The 27,603-nt window shown below is 37.1% G+C and overlaps 1 protein-coding gene and 1 long non-coding RNA gene across 2 annotated transcripts in view; one reads left to right on the plus strand and one right to left on the minus strand.

Moving 5' to 3' along the window:
* Positions 1-10,135, plus strand: part of LOC116664097 — a 430,835-nt gene extending 420,700 nt beyond the window's left edge. The window contains exon 7 of the long non-coding RNA XR_004320436.1: positions 8,517-10,135. This is a non-coding gene — a long non-coding RNA (uncharacterized LOC116664097). The remainder of the gene's footprint in view (positions 1-8,516) is intronic.
* The window catches only part of UNC13C (unc-13 homolog C), a 638,789-nt gene that overhangs the window by 94,131 nt on the left and 517,055 nt on the right, over positions 1-27,603 (minus strand). The window contains exons 28-30 of the mRNA XM_032481154.1: positions 12,310-12,436; positions 8,493-8,589; positions 7,718-7,861 (exon numbers count right to left, since the gene is read on the minus strand). Coding sequence (XP_032337045.1) covers positions 7,718-7,861; positions 8,493-8,589; positions 12,310-12,436 — 368 coding nt within the window. The remainder of the gene's footprint in view (positions 1-7,717; positions 7,862-8,492; positions 8,590-12,309; positions 12,437-27,603) is intronic.

Consider the following 27,603-nt stretch of genomic DNA (forward strand, 5'->3'; position numbering starts at 1 on the left):
AGGAGATAAGCTTCATTCACAAACGTGAATTCACCAAGTGGGACTATGAGCTTGTTTCACAGACTTTAAAAATCACAATGAATACCTGAAATTAGGGATAATGGGCAGAAAGAAAACTGTATTTTGTGGAAGTACAAAGTAAACTGATAATATGTATCAATTTAAATAGAAAATCAGTCTTGGAAAATATAAAATCTTATCAAGCAGTTGACCAATAAATCTAGGAAAACAGGTGGTGTATCAGACTGAAGGATCATCCAAATGCAGCTGTTCAAATTTCACCTTAGACCTAATGTTGACAATTACTTTGGGACTTGCCAAGGAATTCTGATCCACTCATACATATGAACATTACTCTTAACTTACAGGTTCTTATGACAGTGTAAGCTGTAGGGACCACTTCACTATATTGCAAAAACCAACAAAAGCCTGACTTTAGGAGCTTGTTGCAACTCAGACTATCGCTTGTTCAAGATTCAGTTTGGGCAGGGGAATCCAGATATCCAATAAAAATTTAAAAACAAAAGAAAAAGGAATGAAGCATAGCTGATTTCTAATGTTAGTTTGAGGTGTACAGCAAAGTGATTCAGTTATACCTATACATACATATATTACTATATATAAAATAGATAAACAACAAGGGCCTACTGTATAGCACAACAAATACATTCAATTTCTTGTAGTAATGTGTCTGTTAATCCCCAATTTCTAATTTATCCCTCTCTTTCTGTTCCCTTTTGGTAACCATAGTTTGTTTTCTGTGTTGATGAGTCTATTTTTGGTTTGTAAATAGAATTTGTATTTTTTTGTTTGTTTGTTTAGATTCCACATCTGAGTGATACCATATAATATTTGTCTTTCTCTTCTGAGTATTCTCAGGGGATCCCCATGGTTTAATTCTTGCCTCTACTTCATAGGCAAACCCTAGTACCTTCAATTCCTGCTGGGAGACAACTGATCGTAGGATCTCACACCCCGTAGCTTACAAATGCCAATGATTAGCAAGTCAGGATAGGCTGCAGTTAAGGAAAAGGGCTCAGCCATGTAGGACATAGTTGAAGGCCTTGTGACTGTAAGAGTTGTCAGTAACTGGCTGTAATAACATACATTTCTTTGAGTATACAAAGTCCACCTGAATGAAAGTGTTCATGTACATTTTATGGGCTGAGTTCAATTTCATTCTAATTTATTCACCAAAGTAAAATCACTACCAGACATTAGTTCATTAACAAATACTAGAGAGTATAGTTGAGTCTTGAACAACTGGGGGTTGGGGCACCAACCCTGCGCACAGTTAAAAATTCACTGATAAATTATAGTCAGCCTTCTGTGTTCACACTTCTTCCATCTTCCCCATATCCCCGGTTTCAACCAACCACAGGTGCTGTAGTACTTACTATTAAAAAAAAATACGTATTTAAGTAGACCCCCCACACTTCAAACCCGTGTTGTTCAAGGGTCAACTGTAGTTAGTTAAGACATGTCTCCAACAGCATCATAAGCATCGCCTGCGAATGTGCTGGAAAGACAAATTCCCTGATCCTATCCCAGATCGCCTGAGTTGGTAATTCTGAGGTTGAAGCCAAACAATTTCTGTTTTAACAAGCCTCCAAGTGAAACCAATGCCAGCGAAAATTTGAGAACCATTGTCTTACCTAATGCACAGGAAGACAGAAGTAACTCTTCAGAGAGAACCTGTTGATAGAAGGGAACCTAGCAAGGCCTGATAGGAAAAGATTGTCATGAGGTATAGACAATTCTTTTACAAACACAGCAAAGGAACTAGCATTCCAAAAGCCCCAGATCAAATACAATGAAATTTTAATAGGATTTGGGCAGTGAAGCAAGGGGTTCTGCTGTATTTAAAGGGTCAGAGAGGATGACTAAAGTAACTCCCAGCCTCCATCTGCTCTGATTGGGCGTGCAGATTCTTGTACTACCGAGTAGCAATGGCCATCAATTACTCAAAGCCCCTCTGGTCTCCTGAGGTAATGCCCCACTAGTAAGGGCAGGCTACCTATCCTGTCAGTACTGCTGGTTGGCTCATGTAGGGGTGTTACTCCTACAATTAGGAAGACAGGAACCTTGGTCCAAATGCATCTCTGCAGTCACATTTAATGCACGAAGCATTACAGCAACACAGAGGACAGGAAGAATGCAGCCTTAGTTCAGTGACATGAGTAATGTCACTTCAGAGCTTTATAGACTGTGTTTTCACACATCCAACATAAAATAGAATCCCCTACAAATGCCCAGGTTTGGCCTAAAGGGTAAAAATACATGGTGAGATTCTGCTGTCCAACTTACGAACTGATTTCTGATGACACCGGAATGTCAACGTAGTACAGCCTAGTGGTTGAAAGCATTCCATTCATACTGTTTCTAGTCTAGTTTGAATTATTTAAACTTTCTGAGCTTGTTTTGTCATTTGAAAAATTAGGAAAAATAATTTTATCTATCTCTTGAGGTGGTTGTGAAGAATAAGTGAGACTATATATAGAGTGATTAGCACAAAGTGATAAAGAATAAGGGATAATTAATGATAATTCATTAATTTTTTGAAATTCGGAATAGGTTCCCAGAGAACAAGGAACATGGGGGTCTCAAACACCATAGTATTACCAACCCAGAGCCAGGAGTCAGTTGACATTTGTTTTTGTTTTTAAATGGTGCTGAAAATATTGTTACTTCCCATTTCTCCTTTTTAAATTAACCTCCCTTACTGGCGACGAGAAGCAATGGGAATTCACTATCCATGGGCCCATTTTATAGCTCATCACAGCCCCTGAATGTACGTGCTCTGAAATTCGAAGCATTTGTTTGATACCTTACTCAGTCTTATATATGCTTCAGTAAGTACACATCATCCCTTTAAGATCCATTTTATACCACTAACTCCTCAAAATTGGCTGCAGATACCATTCATGTGTCTTCTCTCCAGGAGAGGATTTAAATCAGTCTAAGTTTCAGTATATTTTGATATAAGGATCCCATCCTATAGAAAACCCTTAAGGGTTCACACAAAAACAACTAGAGCTGATAAAAGAATTTGGCAAGGTAGCAGGATACAAGATTAACATACAGAAATCAGTGGCATTTCTTCACACTAACAATGAAATATCAGAAAAGGAAAGTAAAGAAACACTGTTTTAAACTTGTGTCAAAAAAATACTTTGGAATAAATCTGACCAAAGAAATAAAGACATATATGGAGAACTATAAAATGATGACTAAGGAAATGGAAAGATATCCCACGCTCTCGGATTAGAAGAATCAGTATCATTAAAATGGCCATACTGCCCAAGGCGATCTACAGATTTAATACAATCCCTATCAAATTACTGAGGACATCTTTCATAGAACTAGAACAAATAATCCTAAAATTTATATGGAATCACAAAAGACCCAGAATTGCCAAAGCAACAGTCATCAAAACAGCATGGTATTGGCATCAAAACAGACATACAGATCAATGGAATAGAATAAAGCCCAGAAATAAACCCACAGACCTATGGTCAATTAATCTTCCACAAAGGAGGCAAGAATATACAATGGAGAAAAGACAGTCTCTTCAGCAAATCGTGTTGGGAAAACTGGACAGCAGCATGTAAATCAATGAACTTAGAATACTCCCTCACTCTATACACAAAAATAAACTCAAAATGGCTTAAGGACTTAAATATAAGACATGATAAATCTCCTATAAGAAAACATAGGCAAAAAATTCTCTGCCATAAATCTTAGCAATATTCTCCTAGGGCAGTCTACACAGGAAATAGAAATAAGAACAAAAATAAACAAATAGGACCTAATTAAAGTTGTACGCTTTTGCACAACAAAGGAAACGATAAGCAAAACAAAAAGACAACCTACAGAATAGGAGGAAATATTTGCAAAAGATGAGACTGACATGGGTTTAATTTCCAGAATATGTAAACAGCTCATACAACTTAACAACAACAACAAAAATCCAATCTAAAAATGGGCAGAAGACCTAAACAAGCAATTCTCCAAGGAAGAAATACAAATGATCAATAGGCACATGAAAAAAAGCTCAGTATCACTAATTATCAGAGAAATGCAAATCAAAAGTACAAGGAGGTATCACCTCACACCAGTCAGAATCGCCATCATTCAAAAGTCCACAAATGACAAATGCTGTAGAGTCTGTGGAGAAAAGGGAACCCTCCTGCACTGTTGATGGGAATGTAGTTTGGTGCAGCCATTGTGGAAAATAGTTTGAGGAATCTCCGTAAAACTAAAATCAGACTTACCATATGATCCAGCAATCCCACTTCTGGGCATATATCTGGATGGAATTCTAATTTAAAAATATACAGGCACCTCCAGTGTTCATTGCAGCATAATATACAGTAGTCAAGACATGGAAGCAACCTAAATGTCCATTGACAGATGACTGAATAAAGAAATTGTGATATATTTATACAATGGAATACTACTCAGCCATAAAAAGGATAAACTAATGCCATCTGCAGCAACAGGGATGGACCTAGAGATTGTCATTCGAAGTGAAATAACCAGAAAGAGTAAGAAAAATACCATATATCACTCATATGTGGAATCTAAAAAAAAGAGAAAGAAAAATAACACTACTGAAGTCATCTATAAAACAGAAACAGACTTGCGGACACAGTAAACAGTCTTCATGGTTACCAGGGGAAAGGAGGTAGGAAAGGATAAATTTGGAAGTTTGAGATTTGCAAATGTTAACCAGTATAAGTAAAAATAGATTAAAAAAATAAGTTTCTTCTATCTAGCACAGGGAACTATATTCAATAACTTATAATAACCTTTAATGAAAAAGAATATGAAAACAAATATACGTATGTATATGCATGACTGGGACATTGTGCTGTACCCCAGAAATTGACACATTGTAACTGACTGTACTTCAATAAAAAAATAAAGAAATGCTTTACTTCACTGAAATTATTTTACTCTGTCAGTAAAAGCTCCCATTTCCTAAGTGACACGTGGAGCCTACTTTTCTTCCTGCTTCTTGCTCAGCTCATTTCCCTTCCTCTCCCTCTCAGTGCCTCCTGGTCCCTACCTTACATAACCTGCTACCTGACTACTCTGAGATTATTAAATTCTCATACGATCCTGCTTCCACTACAAGCCCTATAGAGTTCCCAGAATAGCATGTGACATACTTTTAAAAACACTATCCCTAATGGCCCCGTTTCATTCTTTTCCTTGGCCGTCAGCCCAAAACACAGCTGCTAGTCAGGAAAAGACTTAAAGAGACTTTTTGGGAATAATTCTCCCAAAGAATTCACTGCAGATGTCACCATGCTGGGAAAATGGAAGCAAGAGACTACCGAGAAAGTCCCTATAAATAATTTTTAGCTATTATCTTTCAAAGTGGGAGGTTATTTTCATCTTCCAAGTTAACAGACATCAAAACTGGAGTTCACACTATTTCATGGCAGCTAAATATTTTAATATAGTTTAGGTGGACAGCTTGTCTGCTTAAAAGCCTTTATTGGCCCCTCGTTTTCTACTCAAGTTGTTCAGCCACTCTGCCTATTCTTATGACCCTTGAGGATGCGGGCCTAACTTTCCAACCGTAGTTCTGTCAGCCCTCTGAAGCCTGTGCTCTGTCTTCAGTGGCACCTCTCAAGTTAGAAGCCCTGAGTCGCAGAATGGTGGAGGATGACAGAGATTCTTGACCAAACTATCTAGATTTCAAATTTAGTCTCTTTTGTGAATACAAGTGAAGTAATCTGCTTGTGTGTTAGTGTCTACGGTTAAAAGCAGTAACATGTTACATGTATACTTCCTTTATGGGTTGAACGGTGTCCCCTCAAAATTTCTACGTTGAAACCCTAACTCTCAGTACCTCAGAGTATGAATACAACTGTATTTGGAGACAGGGCCTTCAAAACCAGTGAGTTAGTTAAAATGAGGCCATTAGTGTGAGCCCTAATCCAATTTGACTGGTGTCTTTATGAGAAGAGAAAATTTAGACACACAGAGAAATGCCAGGCATGTACATACACAGAGGAAAGACTGTGTGGGGATACACTAAGAAGAGAAGCATCTACGCAAAGCCATGAGAGGTCTCAGAAGAAACCAAACCTGCTGTCACCCCGATCTTAGGTTTACCATTTGCAGAACTGTGAGAAAATTAATTTCTACTGTTGATGCCATCATTCTGCAGTACTGTATTCATGGTTAATACAACATCCTAAATATTATGTAATTTTACCGAGTTTTGGTATTTCCTTTTTTTAACATTATATATATGATATATATAAACATAGATTATGTAGTATATATATTATACATATGATATATATAACATATGTGAATGTACATTTATACTAGGCCTTTTTCAACCTCTGAGATACACTGATTACAGCATTTGACTTTTTCATAGCTGTTTATAGGTCTGGCTGTCGCATTATATGTTTCTTTGAGGTCAGAGATCATGCTAATTCATAGTGACATCTCTCAAAGTGGCGAGCAAAGAGTGCAAGTGAGGCAAAAAGTGAGCACTTGTTAAAGCAACAGCCGAGACCTTGGCCGTCATCCTACCCACGGAGCCAGGCTAACCCTCGGGCTGAGACACACGACTGTGTAGGCCCTTGCCCTGCTTTCCTGTATTAGCCGTATCACTGTCCTGCTTACAAATCTCCAAAGACTCATCATTTCTTAAATCGTTCAGAAGATTAAGTCTAAATTTTCAACCTGGAAACCAGAGCTCTTCAGGACCTGGACCCATCTTCACTCTCCCAACCTTCCCCACGGCTTCTCCTGGAACAGATTCTTTTGTTTTTGTTTTCTGCCAGCAGAGTGTTTCTCCCTGCTCTTTACATGTCAGCTCAGCTCTACCTCTCCCTTGGTTCTTGCTACTCCTGTAAGCTTAGAATACTTTTCCAACGTCACCTTTTTAGGCTGAATGAGCCCTGTTTTCCCGGGAACCCTTCGTCTATTTCAGCTCATTAATTTTCCTTCTGCTCAACTTACTATGGATTCCACTGTGCTTGAGACTGAACTGTGTCCTCCTTCATGCTGTCTTCCAACTCGTTCATGTCATGTGGTCTTTATTATTATGATTATATATATATTTAAGATTTGAAGGGTGGAGACAGCATCTTTTATTTCTTGTATTTCCCTTCAAGCTCTTGGCAAAGTTGTAAGCACTTTGCAAGCCTCCTTAGATGCTAAGAGTAGGAAGGAGTCTTAAGAGGAATCCGGTTGCTCAAGATCAATACGTCAACTAAACTCATTATATCAACAGAATAACTCACACTACAGTTATTGGCTGATTTGAAATTAGAACAGTTTGCATGACTTCAAGTCCAATACACTTTTCACTGGACTGCAATGTACTACTGCTAAAAAATACTTTCAGTTTGAATATGAAATTCCAAGACTGATTTTCAGCTAATAGCACCACATCTGAAATGGAAATTAATCTGGCCACCCATGGCAGTCTCTTCAATTATAAGTGACTGAGTCATTGATGTTAATAACAAGTAGATATGGATGATAAATCCATATGTAAGAAACAGGAAAAGCAGAACGAAAATCAGATGACAAACCTGAAACAGCCTACAGTTAGCAAATTAAATTGGCATAGTTGTCAGACAAGACTTATGCCACAAAACAATAGCATCTTTTAGGTTCTGTGCAGAAAAATAACATGCCCCAGTCCCAGCAAAGGAAAGATACGTTCCACTTAACCTACCTTTGCAAATCTTCTCATTAAGTGAGATAATGCTTCAGGATTAGGGCATTCCAGTTTCTTAATAATCTCAAAGCTCTGATTAAGCTGAGCAAATACATCAACCACGGAGCAAGAGAAGAGAGCATGATCAGATGTCTGCTGGAACTGAGGGGAGAGAAGGTGGGAACATCCCAGTAAGCATATCAGAGGGGCCACAGAAAGAATCTTCGTTATTTCACAAAAACAACCGAATCTCCTCCATCATGTACCTTCACATCATGGATCTTCGTTTCCCAGTAATAAAATGCTTACCCATTTTAGAATCATTCATCTCCTTTTCTGGAAAGTGTAGTAAAACATATCATGGGGCAGGGTGCTGTTAACTGGTTTCTCCATTGCTGAACTGAGGGACTGGTTCTTTCCTTTTCTCATTCTCAAAGGCATTAGGATGGTTTTGCAAGCCACTGTGACTCTAGACATTTGAGTTGCTCCCAGAGTGGTTGGGAGGGTGTCTGTTCCTAATCTGGGAACAAGGCAGCACTTTACAAGCCCACTGAACTTGTAGATTCAGACCAAGTCAAGGAGTAAAGAATCTTGGAGTGAAAGGGTGATTGTTTTAGCAATTCCCTAGGGTTCTTATCAGCCTTTAAAATTGTGTTTTAGTTTTATTTTAGTAATTAGAGGATTAAAATAAACCTTAATTAACAGCAGTGAGCCTAACAACTCCCTTTAGCTTCAAAGTGCGCAGTGTGAATGAATCTTGACAATAAGCAATCTGAGAGTAATTTATACTCACTCCATCTTTCTTGTCTCTTCCCAGTGCTCCGTGGAGGAACTCCATTGACACATCTTCATTTTCATCTAGCCACTGCATGACAAAAGGTTCAAACCACCTGAAAAAAATTAATAGTATTTCATACTTTAAAAGATGCCGTTTGCACATAATTAACAGTGAATGCTGCTGTCTCCTTATCTGAGAGTAATTCAGGACCATGAATCTCTTTTCATTCTCTTTTCCATAGCTTCTCTCCTGGAGACCTGTAACTTCACTTCTCGAATACCTTCTCAAATACCGCTCTCTTTTCCCTTCAGTCTCTACCTTTTTCTTGGCCCTTCCCATGCTGACACAAATATGCTATGTTTCCAACTCACACTTTACAATTCAAAGTCCTGTAAAATGTAAATCTTGTGTGCTATGTCCCGTACTGGGCCAGTCCCTCGTTTCTTACTGCTTTACCATCTGGCTTTCATCTATACTGACTAGTCTCCAGTAACCGATCCTGGGTGCTCACCTTTAACTTTTTATGATTTACATTCCACCTGCCATTGGGTTTTGTGAATGGTCTAAGTTTCAAAGTTCTTTTTTCCATATGCACATGTAATTGTCTAGCATCACTTATTTAGAAGATCATTCTTTCCCCTACTGCCTTGAATTGGCATCTTTGATGTAAATCGGGTAACAGCAACGTGTGGATTTGTCTCTGCCCTACTTTGTTTCATTGGTCTATTTGTCATGCACAGCACCACACTGTTTTAATAACTGTAACTTTTGAGTATGTCTTGATAACTGACAGTGGAGTTCTCCAAGCTTTGTATTTCCTCTTCAAGATTGCCTTGGCTATTCTTAGCCCTTTGCCTTTCTATATAGAACATTTTTAAAATACACTTGGCAATTTGCACAAAAGTAGCTGCTGGACATTTTATGGGACTGCATTGAATCTGTAAGTCAATGTGGAGAGAACTACTCTATCTTTACAATAATGCATCTTTTTAGGAACATTGTATATTTTATTTAATTCATCTTAAGTAATTCTCTTAGTAATATTTTTATAGTTACTTGAATAGAGGGCATGCAATCTTTCATCACATTTGTGTATCATGGTTTTAATGCTATTTAAATGGTACGACTTATGTGTAATTTTCTAATTGTGGCTATCATATAGAAATTCAAATAAATTGTATATGGACTTACTATATTCACGTTTTAAATTCTATTAGTTTTCCTAATAGTTTCTTTTGGATTCTCTAGATGCACAATTATACATAAACATAATCATATACATGTACTGATGGCATCATTTACATATACGTAAAATGATTTTACAATCTTTATATTTTTCCCTTTTCTTGTCTCATTGTACTGGCTAGGATTTCTAGTACAATGTTAAGAAAAAGTGATGTTACTAGCTATCAATCAGTCTCATTCGTGAAGTTTACAAAAGTTTATTCATAAGTATAATGTTTGTATAGTTATTTTTTGGAAGGCAGGGCGTCATTTATTAGGTTTAAGATAGGTCCCTTCTATTCCTAACTTGCTAAGAGATTTTAATAATAAACTGATGTTCTGTTTTACCTAATTATTATTGTGTGTCTAGTGTAATGACTGTAAAGATTTTCTCCCTCATTCTTTAAATAAGGTGAATTACATTCCATGCTTTTAAAATGTTTAACTAATCTCAGATTCCGGGGATAAACTCCCCTTGGTCATGTTATATTAGCCTTTTTATAAACCACTTAATTCTATTGGCTAATATTTCGAGTTTTTCTTTTAAACTACGTTCAGAGGGAAATAGGACTGTAATTATTCTTATTTTTCATGTTCTCAGTAGGTTCTAGTAGTAAAAACATGCTGACCTCAAAATGATTTGAGAATATTCCTGCCTTCTCTGGAATATTTGTGTAATATTGTTGATCTTCTTTCTTAAACAGTTGGAATAATTCCATTTGGAGCCATCTGGACCTGGAGTTTTAAATGTGACATGATTTTTAATTAAAGATTCAAATTTTAAAACAGTTATAGGCCCATTTAGATTTTACCTTTTTTCCTATGCCAGCTTAGTATTTAAAGGAATTTATATATTTTACCTAGCTTTTAAATGTATTACCATAAATATTCACTTATTATTTTTTAATCTTTGTATGATCTTTAGTGATTTCCTTTCCTGACAGTGATAATTTGTGACATCTCTTCTTTTTCATTGGCCTTGCTAAGTCTTTTTTTTATTTTTGTAGTCTTTCCAAAAACAAACTTTTAGCTTTGTAATTTCTCCTTAAATTTTCCGTTTTATTTTTATTCCAAGTCATATTATTTTCTTTTGACTTGAATTGCTTTTAAATATTTCTTCTGCTAACTTGTATTATGGATTGTATAGACTTTTTTCCTTTATGTAGAATTAAAGCTATAAATTTGTCTCCATTTCCTGTTTTAGTGGTAATCCACAAGTTAAGATAGGCCACATTTCATTATTGCTTAGTGAAAAGTATTGTGTAATTTACACCACAATTTCTTTTCTGACTTAGGCACACATACTTCATGTTTAACTCTTCTTTTCTTTTATATCCTCATACATCTTTGACAAATTCTGTAAATTGTATCTTCAAAATTTCTCTCCCACACATCTTCATTATTTACATTCTTACTAGAATGTCTCTATTATTTATGTAACTTTTAAGTTGTCGTAGTATCCTAGTGTATCTTATAAACTATAAGAAAAGTTACATTAATGAGCAGTTCTAATCTCATCATCACATTACTCACTACCTTTTAAATCTCTTCCCCGTCCTCTATCCTCTGCCTCTTCCAACTCCCACAATGCTTAGTGAAAGTGGTAAAAGCATCACAGTACTTATTTATATTAATCTAGTTCAAAATCACTTTTCCTATATCACTTTCTACTCATTTTATAAAAATGCCCTGTCCTCCACTGGAATGATGCTGTTTCCCATGGACCAGAGCCCATATACTCCTACCACTATAATTATGCTCATAATTTTCCATCTTAATGCTTTTCTCCCTTTCCTTGTTATAACCTGACAAAATTTTCACAGTCTACATCAAACGCTACCCCATCCATAAATACTGTGTAGAGTCTCCCAAATAGGTAATGTCTCTCTTCTATGAGACACCACTGCATTTCGCTTGTGATCCTTGAACAAGTATTTATTTTGCTTTGCCTTGCTTTATCATGATTTTTGTACTTATCAGTATCTCCTTGAGTATAAGCTCCTTCAGGGTGAGGTCTTCATTTTGTTCACCATTGTCCCATAAGCCTGGGCACGGTGCTTGGAATGGAAGACCTCCTCCTCCTCAATAGAATGAAACAGACTTCTGATATATATTAAATGCAGACTTTAGAAATCTGATTGTATGATTACAAATACATTTGATAGAGATGCATTTACGAAAAATGTTACCTGTTTAATAATGACTTCTGTTTTAGAAATAGGAATTTCTAAGACTTTTTTTCAGTTTGAAATAATGGAAAATCTGATTATATAGAGCCAAATACAGGCACCCCTCATTTTCCAACAAAATATGAGCTAAAGCACTTTTACAATAAATAATCTCATCATGGAAGCCATTATGTATTATGCATTATATATCTCTTTCTCTCTGAGTTGAATATCCAAGTAAGGCATACTTGAAAAAGGCAACACAATTCAATTAAATGTGGTTCCCAAAGACATGCAAATCATTTAATGTTAATTTTATAATAGAAACATCTGCATTCAAATGAAGATTTTGTGAAGAGATTTTAGGGCTGCATAATTCAGGTGTAATTTTACAGGACTATGAATTGAGAATAAACTTGAGGGTGAAAATCACTACTTACAAGGAGTACTCAGGAACGGCATCCTTGAAGGCAGGAAGTTCTCGCACATATTCATTATAAAACCATTTCACTTTGAAATGCAAATTCATATAATCGGTGCTCTTGCATAACCTCTGCTTTTCATGTTCTATAACAGATAAAAATCAAACGTTTAATAAAGTTTGGTTTGCCAACAATGCTGTGTTCCAATCGACTCTTATTAGCAGTATTTCAAAAAGGAAGAAAAAAGCACATCTGAGGGAAAGGCAAAGTGAATTGCTAGAGACAGACCTGAAATTTTACAAAATGCAGAAGTCATCATTAGGTCCTGTGTAGAACAGACATAAGAAATAATCTGACTGCTCTAATGTGCCTTCCTGAAAAAGATGAGAATTCTGGTGACTTAAAGAATGACAGCGTACCAGTATTTTTCTACTTATCTGCAAGTGTTCATACTTTGACTACTTTTAGCCTGATGCAAAGTGCCAGAAAGAATGAAAACTTGTAAGCATGAATAAAGCATGAATCAAACTAGAAGGCACAATCCCTGGGAAATACTGCAGATGTGACTGAGCAGACCACATTTTTGGCCCAGGATATTTAACACTTAAAGAATTAAGATGGTTGAAAAGGAGAGGAACCACATCCAACTCCTAAGCCAGATGGTTTCTTCTTTACCTTTTAAGTTGAGCTAAACTCATTTTGCAACCTGTGACTTTCTTGTTGACATTTCTTTAGCAAGATTTTCTAGTATGTGACTTTTTTCTCTCTTGATCAAAAACTTTAGCTTAAAACTGTTATTTTCATGTGGACATACTGTACTGGGGAATAGACACAAAAATGTTATTATTAAATACCTTTATCCCTGATCAATATTAAAATCTGGGCCAATTCTGGCTACAAGTCTAGACACAACCAAACCCCAAATATCCTTAACTATTTGCAGGTTGACTTTGTCATCTGAGAACTTCTGGCTGAGGTCCATGACTCTCCTTCAAGCCGAGAGCTGTGATTCATAGTAGAAACATCCTTTACATTCCAGGCTGAACACACTAATTGAAGGGATTACTTTGTTATAAGGACACTGAGGGCATTCTGCTTTCCAAAACCCGACTATAGAGGGACTTAAATCCCAGTGATAAACACACAAGAGGGAACACAATCCCAAATCAAAGATTTGCAAATTATCCAAACAATAATTAATTTAAGACAATTTTCAGAGCCAAGAAACAGAGAGAAAACATGCATACACACTCACACACACATAAACACATTAACAGAAACAAGAGTAATAAACTAGAACATATAGACCAAACTCGCAAGCAAAATTATGAATTAGGTGATATTTTGCCTCAGGTCCCTCCAAATCCATTTCCCTCCTTCCCCTTTCTATGTTGGCTCTCCCCCTACCCTGGTCCCTTCAAATGTCTAGTATCCCTCCATACCTTAAGAGGAAACATTTATTTGATAAACTTACAGGCAGGAACTTAATGCCATACTACTCTGAAATCCAGATAAAGGAAGACCCTTGCCCTCAGGCCCACACATCATACCACAAGTACAAACTCAAAACTTAATAGCCTGTGGGCTCCTCAGTCACTTGGGACCCGACACGGTGCTGGCAAGGAGCAAGCCAGAACTCTAAACGTCTGCTTTTGTGACTCACACACCACTTGCTTTTACTATTAATACCCTCCAAGCCCCACAGAAACAGTTTGGACTATCCTTTGTTCTGTATCCTAGAAACAAAAGGTGACTGTGTCCAAATGCTACCAAGGTTTGCAGGCTGCCATTGCTGCCAACAGATACAGGTACAGCTTTGGTGTATGGGAAGGAATTCAAGCTATGGAAGCACTTAGGTAAGAGAAGGGGTAAAGTAACTCACTAGCTTCTTTCTCTGGATAGCATAAACACAATAGATTACTGCATAACAAAGTATTAACAAGCACCCATTTTCTTTGGATCCAATTCAGGCATTTGAAGGCACTCATGAGTCAAGGCAGCATGCAAAACAGGTGCACATGCTAGCTGGGGAATATCCTGAATATTACGTGATTCCTATTACTTTCCAAGTCTGTATACATGTAGTTCTCCATGTATATACGTGAAGCCTGATACTGATTCTTTGCCAACTAGATGGCTTCTGAATTCTAGGTTTGTCTAGATTTTATTTTTGAAATTTAGATTTATGAGATTTAACTCATTTAAGTTATACCTTTATTCAAGTGATTTACATAAAAGTATACTTAAAATAACTTGCATTTGCCCTTATTTTAATAAATATTTTGGAATATTTTAGAAGTAAATAACTTTCTGAAAACTATATTTGAACTCTATCCGAAAACACACATAATTAAAATTAAAAATTTCATACTTTAAAAATTAAAATTCAACTAAATTTCAGTAAAAAATTTATTTTAAATTATATATTTTAATAAAATATATATTTTATAAATATATATATATGTGTTCATTTTGAATACATTTTATTTTTTAATCCTTTAAATATTAAGAATGTGTGCAGAGAAAGCATTCCCACGATGGCCGAGTGGGAAGCCCTGAGCTGATCTGTTTTTATCCAGCACAACAAAATTACAACTGTTTATACAATAACTATTTATGAAAAAGACCAAACCCTACCAGAAAAGATCTACAGGTAAAGATATAAAGAAGGAACTACAACAAGAAGGGTGGGAGGGGCAGAATCTTAACTGAGTCAAGACGCATAGCCCCGGGTGGGCAGCCCACAAACAAGAGAGCGATTACCACGGCAGAGGTTCTCCCTAAGGAGCGAGGGATCTGAGCCCCACCATCGGGCTTCCCAGCCCCAGGGTCCTGTGCCAAGAAGATGAGCATCCAGAACATCTGGCTTTGAAGGCAGCAGGGTTTACTTTCCAGAGACCCAGAGGGCTGTGAGAAATAGAGACCCCATTCTTAAAGGGCACACACAAAATCTTACACACTTTGGGACCCAGGGCAGAAGCAGTAATCTGAAAGGAGCCTGGGTCAGATCCACATGCCAATCTTGGAGAGTCTCCTGTTGAGGCAGGAGGCAACTAGAGCTCAGCCGGGGGGCAGAGACACTGGCTAAAGCCATTTTGGGGAGCTCATTCTACCATGTGGACACTGGTGCTGGCAAGCACCATTTTGGAATGCTCCCTCCAGTGTACTAGTCTGGGGACCCAGCCCTACAGCACCCACTAGCCTGAAGGCACCAGTGCTGGGATGCCTCAGACCAAGCAACAAATTGGGCAGAGGCACAGCCCTACCCACCAGCAGATAGGATGCCTTAAGAGCCCCTGAATCCACAACCATCCCTGAACACTGCTCTGCTAACCAGAGGGCCCAGGATCCAGCCCCACACACCAGTGTGCAGGCACTAGACCTGGGACTCCTAGGGCCCTCAGCCAGAGCCCCCAGAACTCAGCTCACCTGTGAGTGAGCAGGCATCAACCCTAGAATCCCCTGGGCTGAAATAAGCTTCGAGATACCCAGGACCCTACAACTAGCTGTGTCAGAACCTGGCCCCAAACACCAGCGGTCTGACACCAGCCCTGGGACCCCCGAACTCTGCAAATAGACCCCAGGTCTTAGTACTGCCCACTAGTCAGCCAGCACTAGCCCCAAGACCTGGCTTCACCCATTGGTGGGTGGACACCAGCCCCAGAATATCCTAGACCCCAACTCACCCACCCATGAGTCAGCTCTTGCATGGGGACCTCTCTGGTTCGATAGATACCACCTCATGACCCTGCCCCGCCAGCCAGCATCTGGCAGCCTCTGTGCAAGGCAGGGCCTGGCAACCAACTAGACCGGGGGCCAGCCACACCTACAAGACTGCCCACAGCAGTCTGCCTGCCACAACAGAAGGACCCATGCAGCCCACAGAGGGGCATCCCTAGAGCTTTCTTGCCCTGGAGACCATGGGGAAGTGAACTGCTGAGATGCACAGGACGTCTCCTACAAAGGCCACTTCTCCAAGGTCAGGAAACACAATCAGCCTACCAAATACACAGAATAAAAACAGCAAATAAGACAAAATGAGATGACAGAGAAACATGTTTCAGATAAAGACACAAGATAAAATCCCAGAAAAAAGAATTAAGTGAAGTGGAGATAGGCAGTCTACCTGAGGAAGAGTTCAAGGTAATGATTGTAAAGATGATTAAAGAATTCAAGAGAAGAATGGAAGAACAGAGCAAGAAGTTAAAAGTGTTTAACAGAGATGAGTAACACAATAACTGAAGTGAAAAATACACTAGTAGGAATCTACAGTAGATTAAATGATACAGAGGAACTGATCAGTGAGCTGGAAGATAGAGCAGTGGAACTCACTGAAGCTGAACAGAAAAAAAGAAAAAAAAGAATAAAAAGAAATAAGGCCAGTTTACGAGATCTCTGGAACATCATCAAGTGTACCAACATTCACATTATATGGGTCCCAGAAGGAGTAGAGAGAGAAAGGGGCAGAGAATGATTGTGAAGACATAATAGATGAAAACTTCCCTAACTTGGGAAAGGAAATAAGTGCAGGAGGCACCGAGAGTCCCAAACAGGATCTATCCAAAGAGGAACAAAGCAAGACACTTTGTAATGAAAATGGCAAAAACTGAAGATAAAGAGAGAACAGTAAAGACAGCAAAGGAAAAGAAACAAGGGAATTCTCATAAGGCTATCAGCCGACTTTTTAGTAGAAACTCCACAGGCCAGAAGGGAGTGGCACGATATATTTCAAGTGATGAAAGGGATAAATCTGCAACCAAGGATCCTCCACCAGGCAAAGCTTTCATTCAGATTTGATGGAGAGATCTAAAATTTTACAGACAAGCAAAAGCTAAGAGTTTAGCACCATCAAACCAGCTGTACAAGAAATGTTAAAGGGACTTCTTTAAGTGAAGAAGAAAAGGTCACAATGAGAAACATGAAAATTTAAAAAAAAAAAAAAGCTCCTCAGTAAAGGAAAAAATACAGTGAATGTAGTAAATCAACCATGTATAAAGCTAGTAGGAAAGTTAAAGGACAAAGTACTAAAATCATCTGTAGCCACAATAGTCACTAAAGGGAAAACTGGACAGCTACGTAAAGAAGAATGAAATTAGGACATTTTCTTACACCATATGTAAAAATAAACTTGAAATGGATTAAAGACCTAAATGTAAGACTGGAAACCATAAAACTCCTAGATAAAAATGTAGGTAGAACATTCTATGACATAAATCATAGTAATATTTTTGGATCTATCTCCTAAGGCAAAGGAAACAAAAGAAAAAATAAATGAGTAAGACCTAATTAAACTTACACGCTTTTTGCACAGCAAAGGAAACCATTGACAAAATGAAAAGACAACCTACTGAATGAGAGAAAATATTTGTAAGTGAGTGAAATGACTGATAAGGGGTTAATATGAACTCAATCAAAAAATGGGTAGAAAATATGAATAGACATTTGTCCTAACAAGACAGAGATGGCCGACAGGTACAGAAAAAGATGCTCAGTATCGCTAATCCTCAGATAAACACAAGTCAAAATCACAATGAGATATACTTTACACATGTCAAAATGGCTATCATCAAAACTACCACAAGTAACAAATGTTAAGGATCTGGAGAAAAGGAAACACTAATACATTGTTGGTGGGAATGTAAACTGGTGCAGCCACTGTGGAAACAGAGTGGACGTTCCTTAAAAAATGAAAAACAGAACTACCACTTGGTGTTCCAGCAATTCCACTCGAGGGGATACATCCGAAGAAAAGGAAAACAGTAATTTGAAAAGATACACACACCTCAGGGTTCATAGCAGCATTATTTATAACAGCCAAGATACAGAAGTAACATAAGTTCCCATCAACAGATGAACAGATAAAGATGTGGTACACACACACACACACACACACACTTCTGTATTCAGGCTATTCCCCTGCTTTGTGTAAGAACCTCTAGCAAACCCCACTGTGAACTGACCCACCATCACAGAGGAAGTCAATTAATCAGACTTGTTAAGTTCATGTTAAGAAAACAGTATATAGTCTCAGAAAGGAATAATCATAGAACAACACACATTTTATGTCATAGAAATACATTTTGTGGATAGACTAATATCATACTTTATCTTCTTGTGAGCCTTGTTTCATGCTTGTAGGCGCTCAGCTATATTCTGAGTAGTTATTACCACTTAGATGATTCTATTGAAAGTGAGCTGTTATTTTCCAAAATCCATCTGCCTGTTTTTCTCATGTCTTCATATATTCCTCTCATAATGTGTAATCATCTATTACAAGGATATATTTCAAATAAACTAATTACATCCTAACTACCATGTACCAAATACTGATGTAAGAGATTATAATATCAAATTCAAAAATATACTTCAGACTATCTTTAATTCTCCCAAAGCATCTTCAACTCAGCAGTAGACCACGTTCCCAAAACTGCATTTATCTCATGTGCTATGAATGACTCAAACTTTATTCAGCCATCCATCCTCCTACATTTTTAATTTTGGCAACAAAGATTTAACTAGCTCATTACATTCACAAAATAAAACATTTAATTAGTTTTCCGAACTGCAATATAATAATTTTGTACAAAATTTTATCTGTGAATTTACAATGAGAAGCAAAAATATTTTACTACCCGAATAAAAATGCTTCATTAAAATTGCACAAGGAAAAAGCTTGGCGATTTAGAAGAACATTCCTGTTTTCCTTTAGATGGTATTTACCACCATTTACTTGAAAGGAATATATTTTCTTCTGAAAATTAGTGTTTATGTATGGGATTTTATGTATAATGCAGAAATGTGCCAATTATGTATCAGTTTACAGGGTAGGGGTGGTGTACGCTCAATCCATTCTCAAGACACAAAAAAATTTGCTGCCATTAATCATCACAGTGTCATTTTCCAGTTCTTAATTTGTGACATCATTTTATTGCGTCAACAGTCTGTGTTGTCCTGTAGTTAGTATGTTCACTTTTGTAGGGCTATCTTAAACATCTCTCTAAGTGTTTGATACCCTGCTCTGTCTCTAAGAGGTGGTGATTTGGAAGGTCTGGAAGGAAAATCAAGGGAAAAGCCAGCATCTGGAGCCCAATACGTATGATGTTTTGTGAGATACAGAGTGCTCACAAACCCCACACCTGATCACCCAGGACATTTGGTTCTAAAAATAAATACGTATCATACTATTTTAGATGATACACATAAACATCTACCAAAGATAAGCATAAATGCATATTAACAATATACAGATGGAGATCGTAGGATCTTTTTTATATACTAAGAATGCTAAGCCATGTAACTAGAAGTAAAAAAATAAAAAAGAGTTGGGGAGATGGGAAGAGATGGGGAAAAAGCAGGGGCGAGAGAGGGAGAGCGTGAGAGAGGGAGGGAGAAAAATAAGAATACAATTTTCCATTTTAGAGACCCTCTATACAGGTTTTGTAATATCAGCACATCTTTGATGGTGAGATAGCACTGAAAATCCTGGTTGCCAAAGTAAGCTGCACTATTTATAAGGTATAAAACTTGGAGGAATAAAATGAAAATGAAAAAAATAAATGACTATACATAACAGTAACATGTTAGCAAAAAGTTATTTGGACCAACGTGAAGCTGCCAAAGAAAACAGTCAGCAAACAAGAGAAAAGAATGAGCCATCATAACAAACTGTCCTAGTCAACTTTTTTAAGAATCAATGACAATGAAGGAACCCATATCATTAATCTTTGTAAAGTAAAAAAGAAGCCACTGAAGTTTCTTTCATGATACATTTCTGGTAAGTAAACCTTAGCAAAACACTGGAGGGGAAAAAAGCCAAGCAAAATTAGTAAAATATTGCCTTACTCCATGACCGTGGAACCTGATGCGGGAAGCAGTTTTACGCTTGTAGCTGGCAGTCCCTATCCATCATTACAGCCAATCTCTCAGCAGAACCCTAGAGTGAGATGAGGCTCCCTGGGTTAATTAAACCAGGGACGACGTGGGGTCAGACATACTTCGCAGCCACACTCTCTGATCTATCTGCTTAGACTTCCAGTGTAGATCTATAACCCACAAACAGACTGCTGGGTTCTGAGTAAGCCTGGCTCTTTCAAACCTCTCGAACCCCTTTAACCTCATCCAGAACTTCAACTTCCTCTATTTCTGGACAGACAAATCTGTTCCCAAGTAAGCTGTGTAACTGGATCACCCTTTTGGACTTCAAATGTTTCTTTGCCAAAATTAAACAGTAAAACACCAACATCTCTCCTATAATCTTTCTCTATAACACAGACTCCTGTATCTGTGAAGTGCTCTGCAGGGAAGCCAGAGCGTGGAGCTACTCTCCCATGACACTCAGAAGGCAGGCATACCGTTTCCCAGCACCACGTTAGAAACGCTGCCTGACTTACCTGAGCCACAGGCCTTGGAGATTCACAGCCATATAAAGGCAGGACCACATAATCTGGTGCTAGAAAACTAGAGATGGATAGTTAGGAGGGAAAAAAATGGGATGAGATGGGAAAGTGTTTTTAACAAGAGAGATGGCCAACAGGCTGAAACATCATGGTAAGATACAGGCACCCAAAGAAGCTATTGGCATTAATTGGCAAGTCAGGGAGCAAGGGTATAAAAAATGAATGAAAACAAGCTTCACTTACACTGTATTCTTAGCCACCGTCCTAGCAATGGAGGGAGTACAGAATATTTCCATGAGACTTAGTACTTAGGATCAAAATGTGGATTTCATTCATTTATGCAACATATCTACTGATTATGTACTGTGAACCAGGTGCTATTCTAAATACTTCAGTACAGCAAAGAAGAAAACAGAGTGTTCCTGCAATTCTGGAGTTTCTAATACAGTGAGGAGAGGGAGACAATGAAAACCATTAATATAATGTGAAGTAGTGGTAAGTATTCTGGAAAAAAAAAACAATGCAGGGTAAAGGAGCAGAGGAGCTGAGCATACGTTTTTTCAATAGGATGCCATCTCTTATGAGGTGACACGAAAGCAGAACTAAATGAAGTCAGAGAGCAAAGCATCTGGCCATCTCCTGGAAGAGCATTTCAGGCAGAAAACAGCCAGTGAAGTGGCCCTCAAGCAAAAGAGGGTGCTTAACAAGTTCAAAGAGGTGCCGGGAAGCCAGTGGGACTAAAGCAGAGTGATCCACAGCAGTGCCAGCTGGTTTCAAGGAGAAACCAAGGCCAGGTCACATGGGATCTTGCAGCCTGTGATAAGGACCTCTCCCCCAAAGGTTATGGAGCAACACTGGAGGATTCTGGTCTCCTTTTACATTTGTAAAATATCACTTTGGTTGCTGTCTGGAGAACAGATTTTAGGGATCCAAAAGTGGAAGCAGGAGAGTATAGCAGAGCTCCTGCAGTAGAACAGGCAATGGATGGGGCAGCTGGGACTTGGCTGGTTACAGTGGTGGCTGTGGTAGAAGTGGGTAGCATGGGGTCTAACCTGGGACCTGTATCTTCCTGTATCACAACCTTGCCTCTTACCTCTTCTCTGCCTAGATAAGCTCTCCAAGAACAGGTATGACCACTTATTAAATGTGAGATTCCCCACGCCGTCCTGTCTGCTTAGAACCGTAGGTGGATAGATGGATGAGTAAAATAATGGAAAGGTTATATCTAGTTTTAAGAACCCTCTCTATTCCTTCATTTTCTTCTCAGTCTTTCTGAGAATAGAGGAGGTCATCAGACGGGTAGAGCGTAACTGAGCAGGACTCTGTGGGGCCTTCCTGGAACAGACCTCTCCACTCCATGTCCTCCACCTGCCTCTTGTCTGTAGAAAAACTTTAGCCTCCTAGGCCTTCCCCAAGTTCCAAAGAGTATATTTAATCAGAAAAGTGAGAAGATGCAAAATGAAAGAAAAACCGTCAAGCTAGACCAATAATTATAGTTTAGCCATTAAACAAGTCAAGGACCTTTAGTTCCTCCTCAAGGGCTGTAGATAATATTCTTAGCCACATTCTTTGAGCTGTTTTGCAGATACTGATAACCCCCATCAGGTGGAAAAAGTTAACTATGCTGCTCAAAAGCAGGTAGACCCAGACTGTTTGCAACCAGGAGGTTGATCATGTTGACTCCCAGTTACCCCAACACCAGTCAGTCAGAGTTCCAAAAGCTAATCATGCACCCACAATTCCTCTCCCTCACCCTGTTTTTAAAAACCTCTCCCTGAAAGCCATCAGGGAGTTTGGTGCTTCTGAGCACTAGCTACCTGGACTCCTTGCTTGGTGCCCTGCAATAAATGCTGTACTTTCCTTCACCACAACCTGGTGTCAGTATATTGGACCCAAGTTTGGTTCAGTGACAAAGGGACATGTTCAACATTGGACATTGTTTAGAAGTTTGCTGGTATATAGCTTCCCACAGGGAAAAGCAACTGCTGAATCTTAAAGGACTCAATTTTCTGTATTAATATAAGAGTGTATATCAATAAAATTTTTTAAAGAATTCTCAATGAAATGTAAACGTAACTTTATCTCAAATACATAGCTCATATAAACCACTTAAAAATCAGTTTCCCGTATTGCTGTTTATAAATTTTATTGCAAAATCATTGCTTGCAGCTTTTTCTTAAAAGACTCAAATCTTTATGGATTTCATTTCTTTTAGTTTCCTGTACATTTTCTCATTACTTATTTAAGTGTAACCTGTAGTTGAGATTCTTTTTTAGAATAAAATTGATTTCTATAAATTATTTACAACATATAAAAATAAAAAGTAGATTTCAGCTAATCTATTTTCCCATTACTCTCTGAGTTGCCATCATGTATTTACTACTTATAAATGAAAAGCAACTGATACATGAGTCATGGCCAGAGGTTAAAAAATGCTTCACTTAATTTATATTTTAGCTAGAAATGATTAAAATATCCTAAATATTTTATTACTTTTAATTTTATCATTGGTGGTAATATTTTTTTCAACTTTATTGACAATTTCCCTGAGAATTCTCATTAAAAAAAGACAATGGCCTTAAACTTGTGTAATATGCATACTTTTGTTCATATTTAAAGAAAGGAAAATTTAATGGGACAGTATTTATCTATCAGACTGCAAAGCAGAAAATATGCTGTTTTGCTTTTTAGGGAAAAATTAGCAATATATAAAAATTTTAAATGCACAAATCTTTGGGCAATTTTACTTCTCAGAATTTCCTATCTAAATATATTTGCACATATAAACAAAAAATGTATGTTCAGAGCTATTTATCTTAGTAAAATATTAAGAATAAATATTGACATAAGAATTAAGTATGATTCATAAATCAGTCCATTGATAACAGTGAAATTATGACACAAAATGAGGTAGATCTAAATGTGTTTCTGCAATACCTCAAGTTATATTGTTAAGTAAAATGGCAAAGGGCAGGGAAGTATGGTCAATGTATTACCACTTACGTAAAAAAGAAAAGAGCTATGTTCATACATATATGTGTACGCTTAGAGTATTTCTGGGAATATACAAGAAACTAAAAACAGTGATTAACTTGTCAAGTATCGGAGAAAAGCTTTTCACAGAATATTCTTTTGTACTGATTGCTTTACCTGTATACATATATTTTCAAAAACCAATACTTTATTTTTTTAAAAAATACAGTTAGAAAAAGTAAAGAGCAAAATACACAGTTTAGGAAGATAAGTCAGTAATCTACATGAGTGATATCACATGGAATCTTAAAAAAAAAAGAAAAAAAGAGGACACTAATAAGCTTACCTACAAAACAGACAGATTTGCAGACATGGTAAATAATCTTATGGTTACCAAGGGAAAGGAGGTGGAAAGGGAAAAATTTGGGAGTCTGCGACCTGAAAATGTTAGCCACTACATATAAAAATAGGTTAAACTTTTTTCTTCTGTATAGCACAGGGAACTATATTTAATATCTTATAATACCCTTTAATGAAAAAGAGTATGAAAACAAATATATGTATGTATATGCATGACTGGGACATTGTGCTGTACACCAGAAACTGACCCATTGTAACTGATGGTACTTCAATAAAAAAATAAAATAAAAGAGAAAAAACAATACTCCAATAAAATTTTTTGAAAAATAAAAGAAAATTATACACAAAGATTTTTAAAAAATCAGTAATCTAAAGGTTAGCTTGATAAAATCTTCCAGAATGCAGGGACAATTCTTAGAGCAGAAAATTAGAGCATAAACGACACAGTAGTCAGAGAGATTTCTACTCCTGGAGGGCAGAGATCCAACGTAAGAAGAAAAGTCAAATGGGACAGAATCAATAATAAAATGCATAATTAAAGAGATCTATCTTTTAGTGGGAGAGAGAGAAAAACAAGTAGGAATGTAAGAAATTCTCCACTAGTGAAGAGATACTCACATCTAGGTACTAATGAATTGGCACATCTGCCAAAATGTTTGAAGGACAAAATAAGGGGGAAAAAATCTTACAGGCTTCTAAACAGAAAAGCAAATATATGCAATTACTTACAATAGGCTGGCCTGTGGGCTGGCCTGTGACTCTTCCATTCCCTAGAGGCTATGGGACAACCAGACAACATCAACAGTCAAGAGAGGAAAACCTGCAGAGGGCTGGAGAACTGAATATCCCATCATGTTTTTGACAGGAAGGCAAAGAAAGAACATACAGCTGAACTGGCTCCACTAGTAAACATGCAAAGATGTAAGACTGGTTTCTTCTTTCACAAAGCAGGTAGGAAAACCTCAGAAGCAATACATTTTGTCATGAACCATTATTTTTCACTACAGAAATAAACCTATTTATTGGACACATGGAATTCCTTTGTTAAAGCCTCTCTCTCTCCGTCAGGCCAGACTTGTACCAGATTCAGAAGTCTAATTAAATAGGAATTACAGTTATTATTAAAGGATAAGACAGCCACCAAGTAAGGCATTTTTCTATGCCAGGAAAAATGACTGAATGAAAAGATCAAAAAGGTGAGTACCTCTGGATGACTCTTCCTGCTATGTACACATTTATATTTAAATAATAATGATTTTTCTGGTTTATTTTAGAAAAATGTTCATTGAAAAAATATTTGAACACCACAAAAAAGTTCAAAGAAAACGTAAAGATGACTATAAATCCCATGATTCACAGACAGCATTGTTAAACTATGCCTGATTACCCTACAGGGTAACACTGTGTGAATTTACATATCTAAAATATACATGTGCATACAATTTGAATAAATGCTTTATGTTCTATAACTCACTCCTTTTACTGAATGTTTTTCCATGCCAATAAAATTAGATTATGTCATCATTTAATATGTTTTTTTAAAAACTATATGTTGTGTATTCTTGGCTATATACACTTCTACATATTTGTTTTATTCTCTAGATCTAACTTTAGAGGGTGTGAGATCTTTCTATTACACCATACCAGCTCATCAAGGGTGGTTTGATACACACAAAAAAAATGAGTTTCAAAAAATGAGTGCATCTAAAATTGAATGGTAAAACAGTAAGACTAAAAGAAGAAAACATGAGAGATTATTTTCAGAATCTTGGGTAGACAAAGATAAATTAAATAGAACAAAAACAGCACTAACAATAAAAGTTATCTATAAACTGCACTGTTAACATTAAGAACCTCTGTACATCAAAAGAAATCGTTAAATGACATGTTAAAATGGCCGTAACTAACCAGAAATGACCTACAGATTTAACGCAATCCCTATTAAGATGCCAGGACATTTTTCACAGAACTAGGGCAAATAATCCTAAAATTCATATGGAACCACAAAAGATCCTGAATTGTCAACGTAATCTTGAGAAAAAAGAACAAAGCTGGAGGTATCACATTCCTAGACTTCAGACTATACTATGAAACTACAGTAATCAAAATAGCATGGTACTGGCACAAAAACAGAAACATAGATCACACATATTAGACTATTTCTCAGCCATAGAAAATGGAATTCTGCCACTTGCAGCAACGTGGGTGAACCTAGAAAATACAACACTTACTAAAGGAAGTCAGAGAAAGAGAAACACTGTATGTTAGTACTTATATCTGGAATATAAAAATAATACAAGTGAATGTATATGCAAAACAGAAAAGGACACACAGAGAAAACTAGTGGTTTCCAAAGGAAAGAGGGAAAGGGGAGGGGCAAATTAGAGGTATGAGATGAAGAGATAAAAACTACTATGTATAAAACAGACAAGCAACAAGGATATATTGTCTTGTAACAGCTTTTAATCGAGTATAATCTGTAAAAATACTGAATCACTATGCTGTACACCTGAAACTGATATGATATTGTAAATCAACTATACTTCAATAAAGAAAAGATACTAAGAGAGTAAAAAAGCAAGCCACAGGCTGAGAGAAAACATTTGCAATACAAATATCCAACAAAGGTTGATACCTACAATATATAAAGAATTTTAAAATATTAAGACAACATCAGAGAGTTCAACTTAAAAAAAAATGGACAACAGATTGAAAAGGTAGTTCATAAAAGAAATACCCAATGGTCAACAACCGTATAAAAAGGTATTTTACTCATTTTGTCATCAGGGAAGCAGAAGTTAAACTACAGTTTTAATTATACCACCATTATATGCCTACCAAAATGGTTAAATAAAAAAGACAGGCAATAGCAAGCTGGTGGAGATGTGGGTCAACTGAATGTGTACACACTGCTGGTGGGTGAAGTAATCAGTGCATCCACTTTGAGAACTGTTTTGCGTTATCTGCTAAACTGAATGTATGCATCCCTGTGATCTAGTAGGTTCACTCCTTGGGTATGTCCATGACAGATGTGAGTGCATGGACAGTCACTGAAACACGTATAGAAGAACACTCATAGTATTTTAGGAGCCTAAAATTGGAAACTACTGACATACCTCGACAGTAAAATGCATAAATAGTGGCATATTTGTACATTAGAACACAATGCAGTGATGAGAATGAATGAACTATATGGGTAAAATATCACAAAAAAAATAATACTGAGTGAAAGTAACCCAGCACAAAATAGAATATATTCTATGGTTTGATTTCAATAAAGTTCCACAAAAGGCAAAAGTATCACATTGTGTGAGAAGTCTACGTAGTGAGTAACTTCATTAGAGGGGTCAGGCTAGGCAGTGACTGGAAAAGAACACGATGGGGACTTCAGAGGTTCTGTTAACAGGTAAGTGCGCTGTGTGAAAATTTATCCAGCCAGACTCCTGTGATTTGCACACTTCCTCTGTGTATGCTATAGTTCAATAAAATTTTACTCAGTAAAAATACACCTCCTCCTATTTATATGTTATATGATATTAATGGATTTCCTAATGATAAAAAGGCCTTTTGTCTTAGTCTATTT

This window comes from Camelus ferus, chromosome 6 (assembly GCF_009834535.1).
Source record: "Camelus ferus isolate YT-003-E chromosome 6, BCGSAC_Cfer_1.0, whole genome shotgun sequence".
NCBI lineage: Eukaryota > Metazoa > Chordata > Mammalia > Artiodactyla > Camelidae > Camelus > Camelus ferus.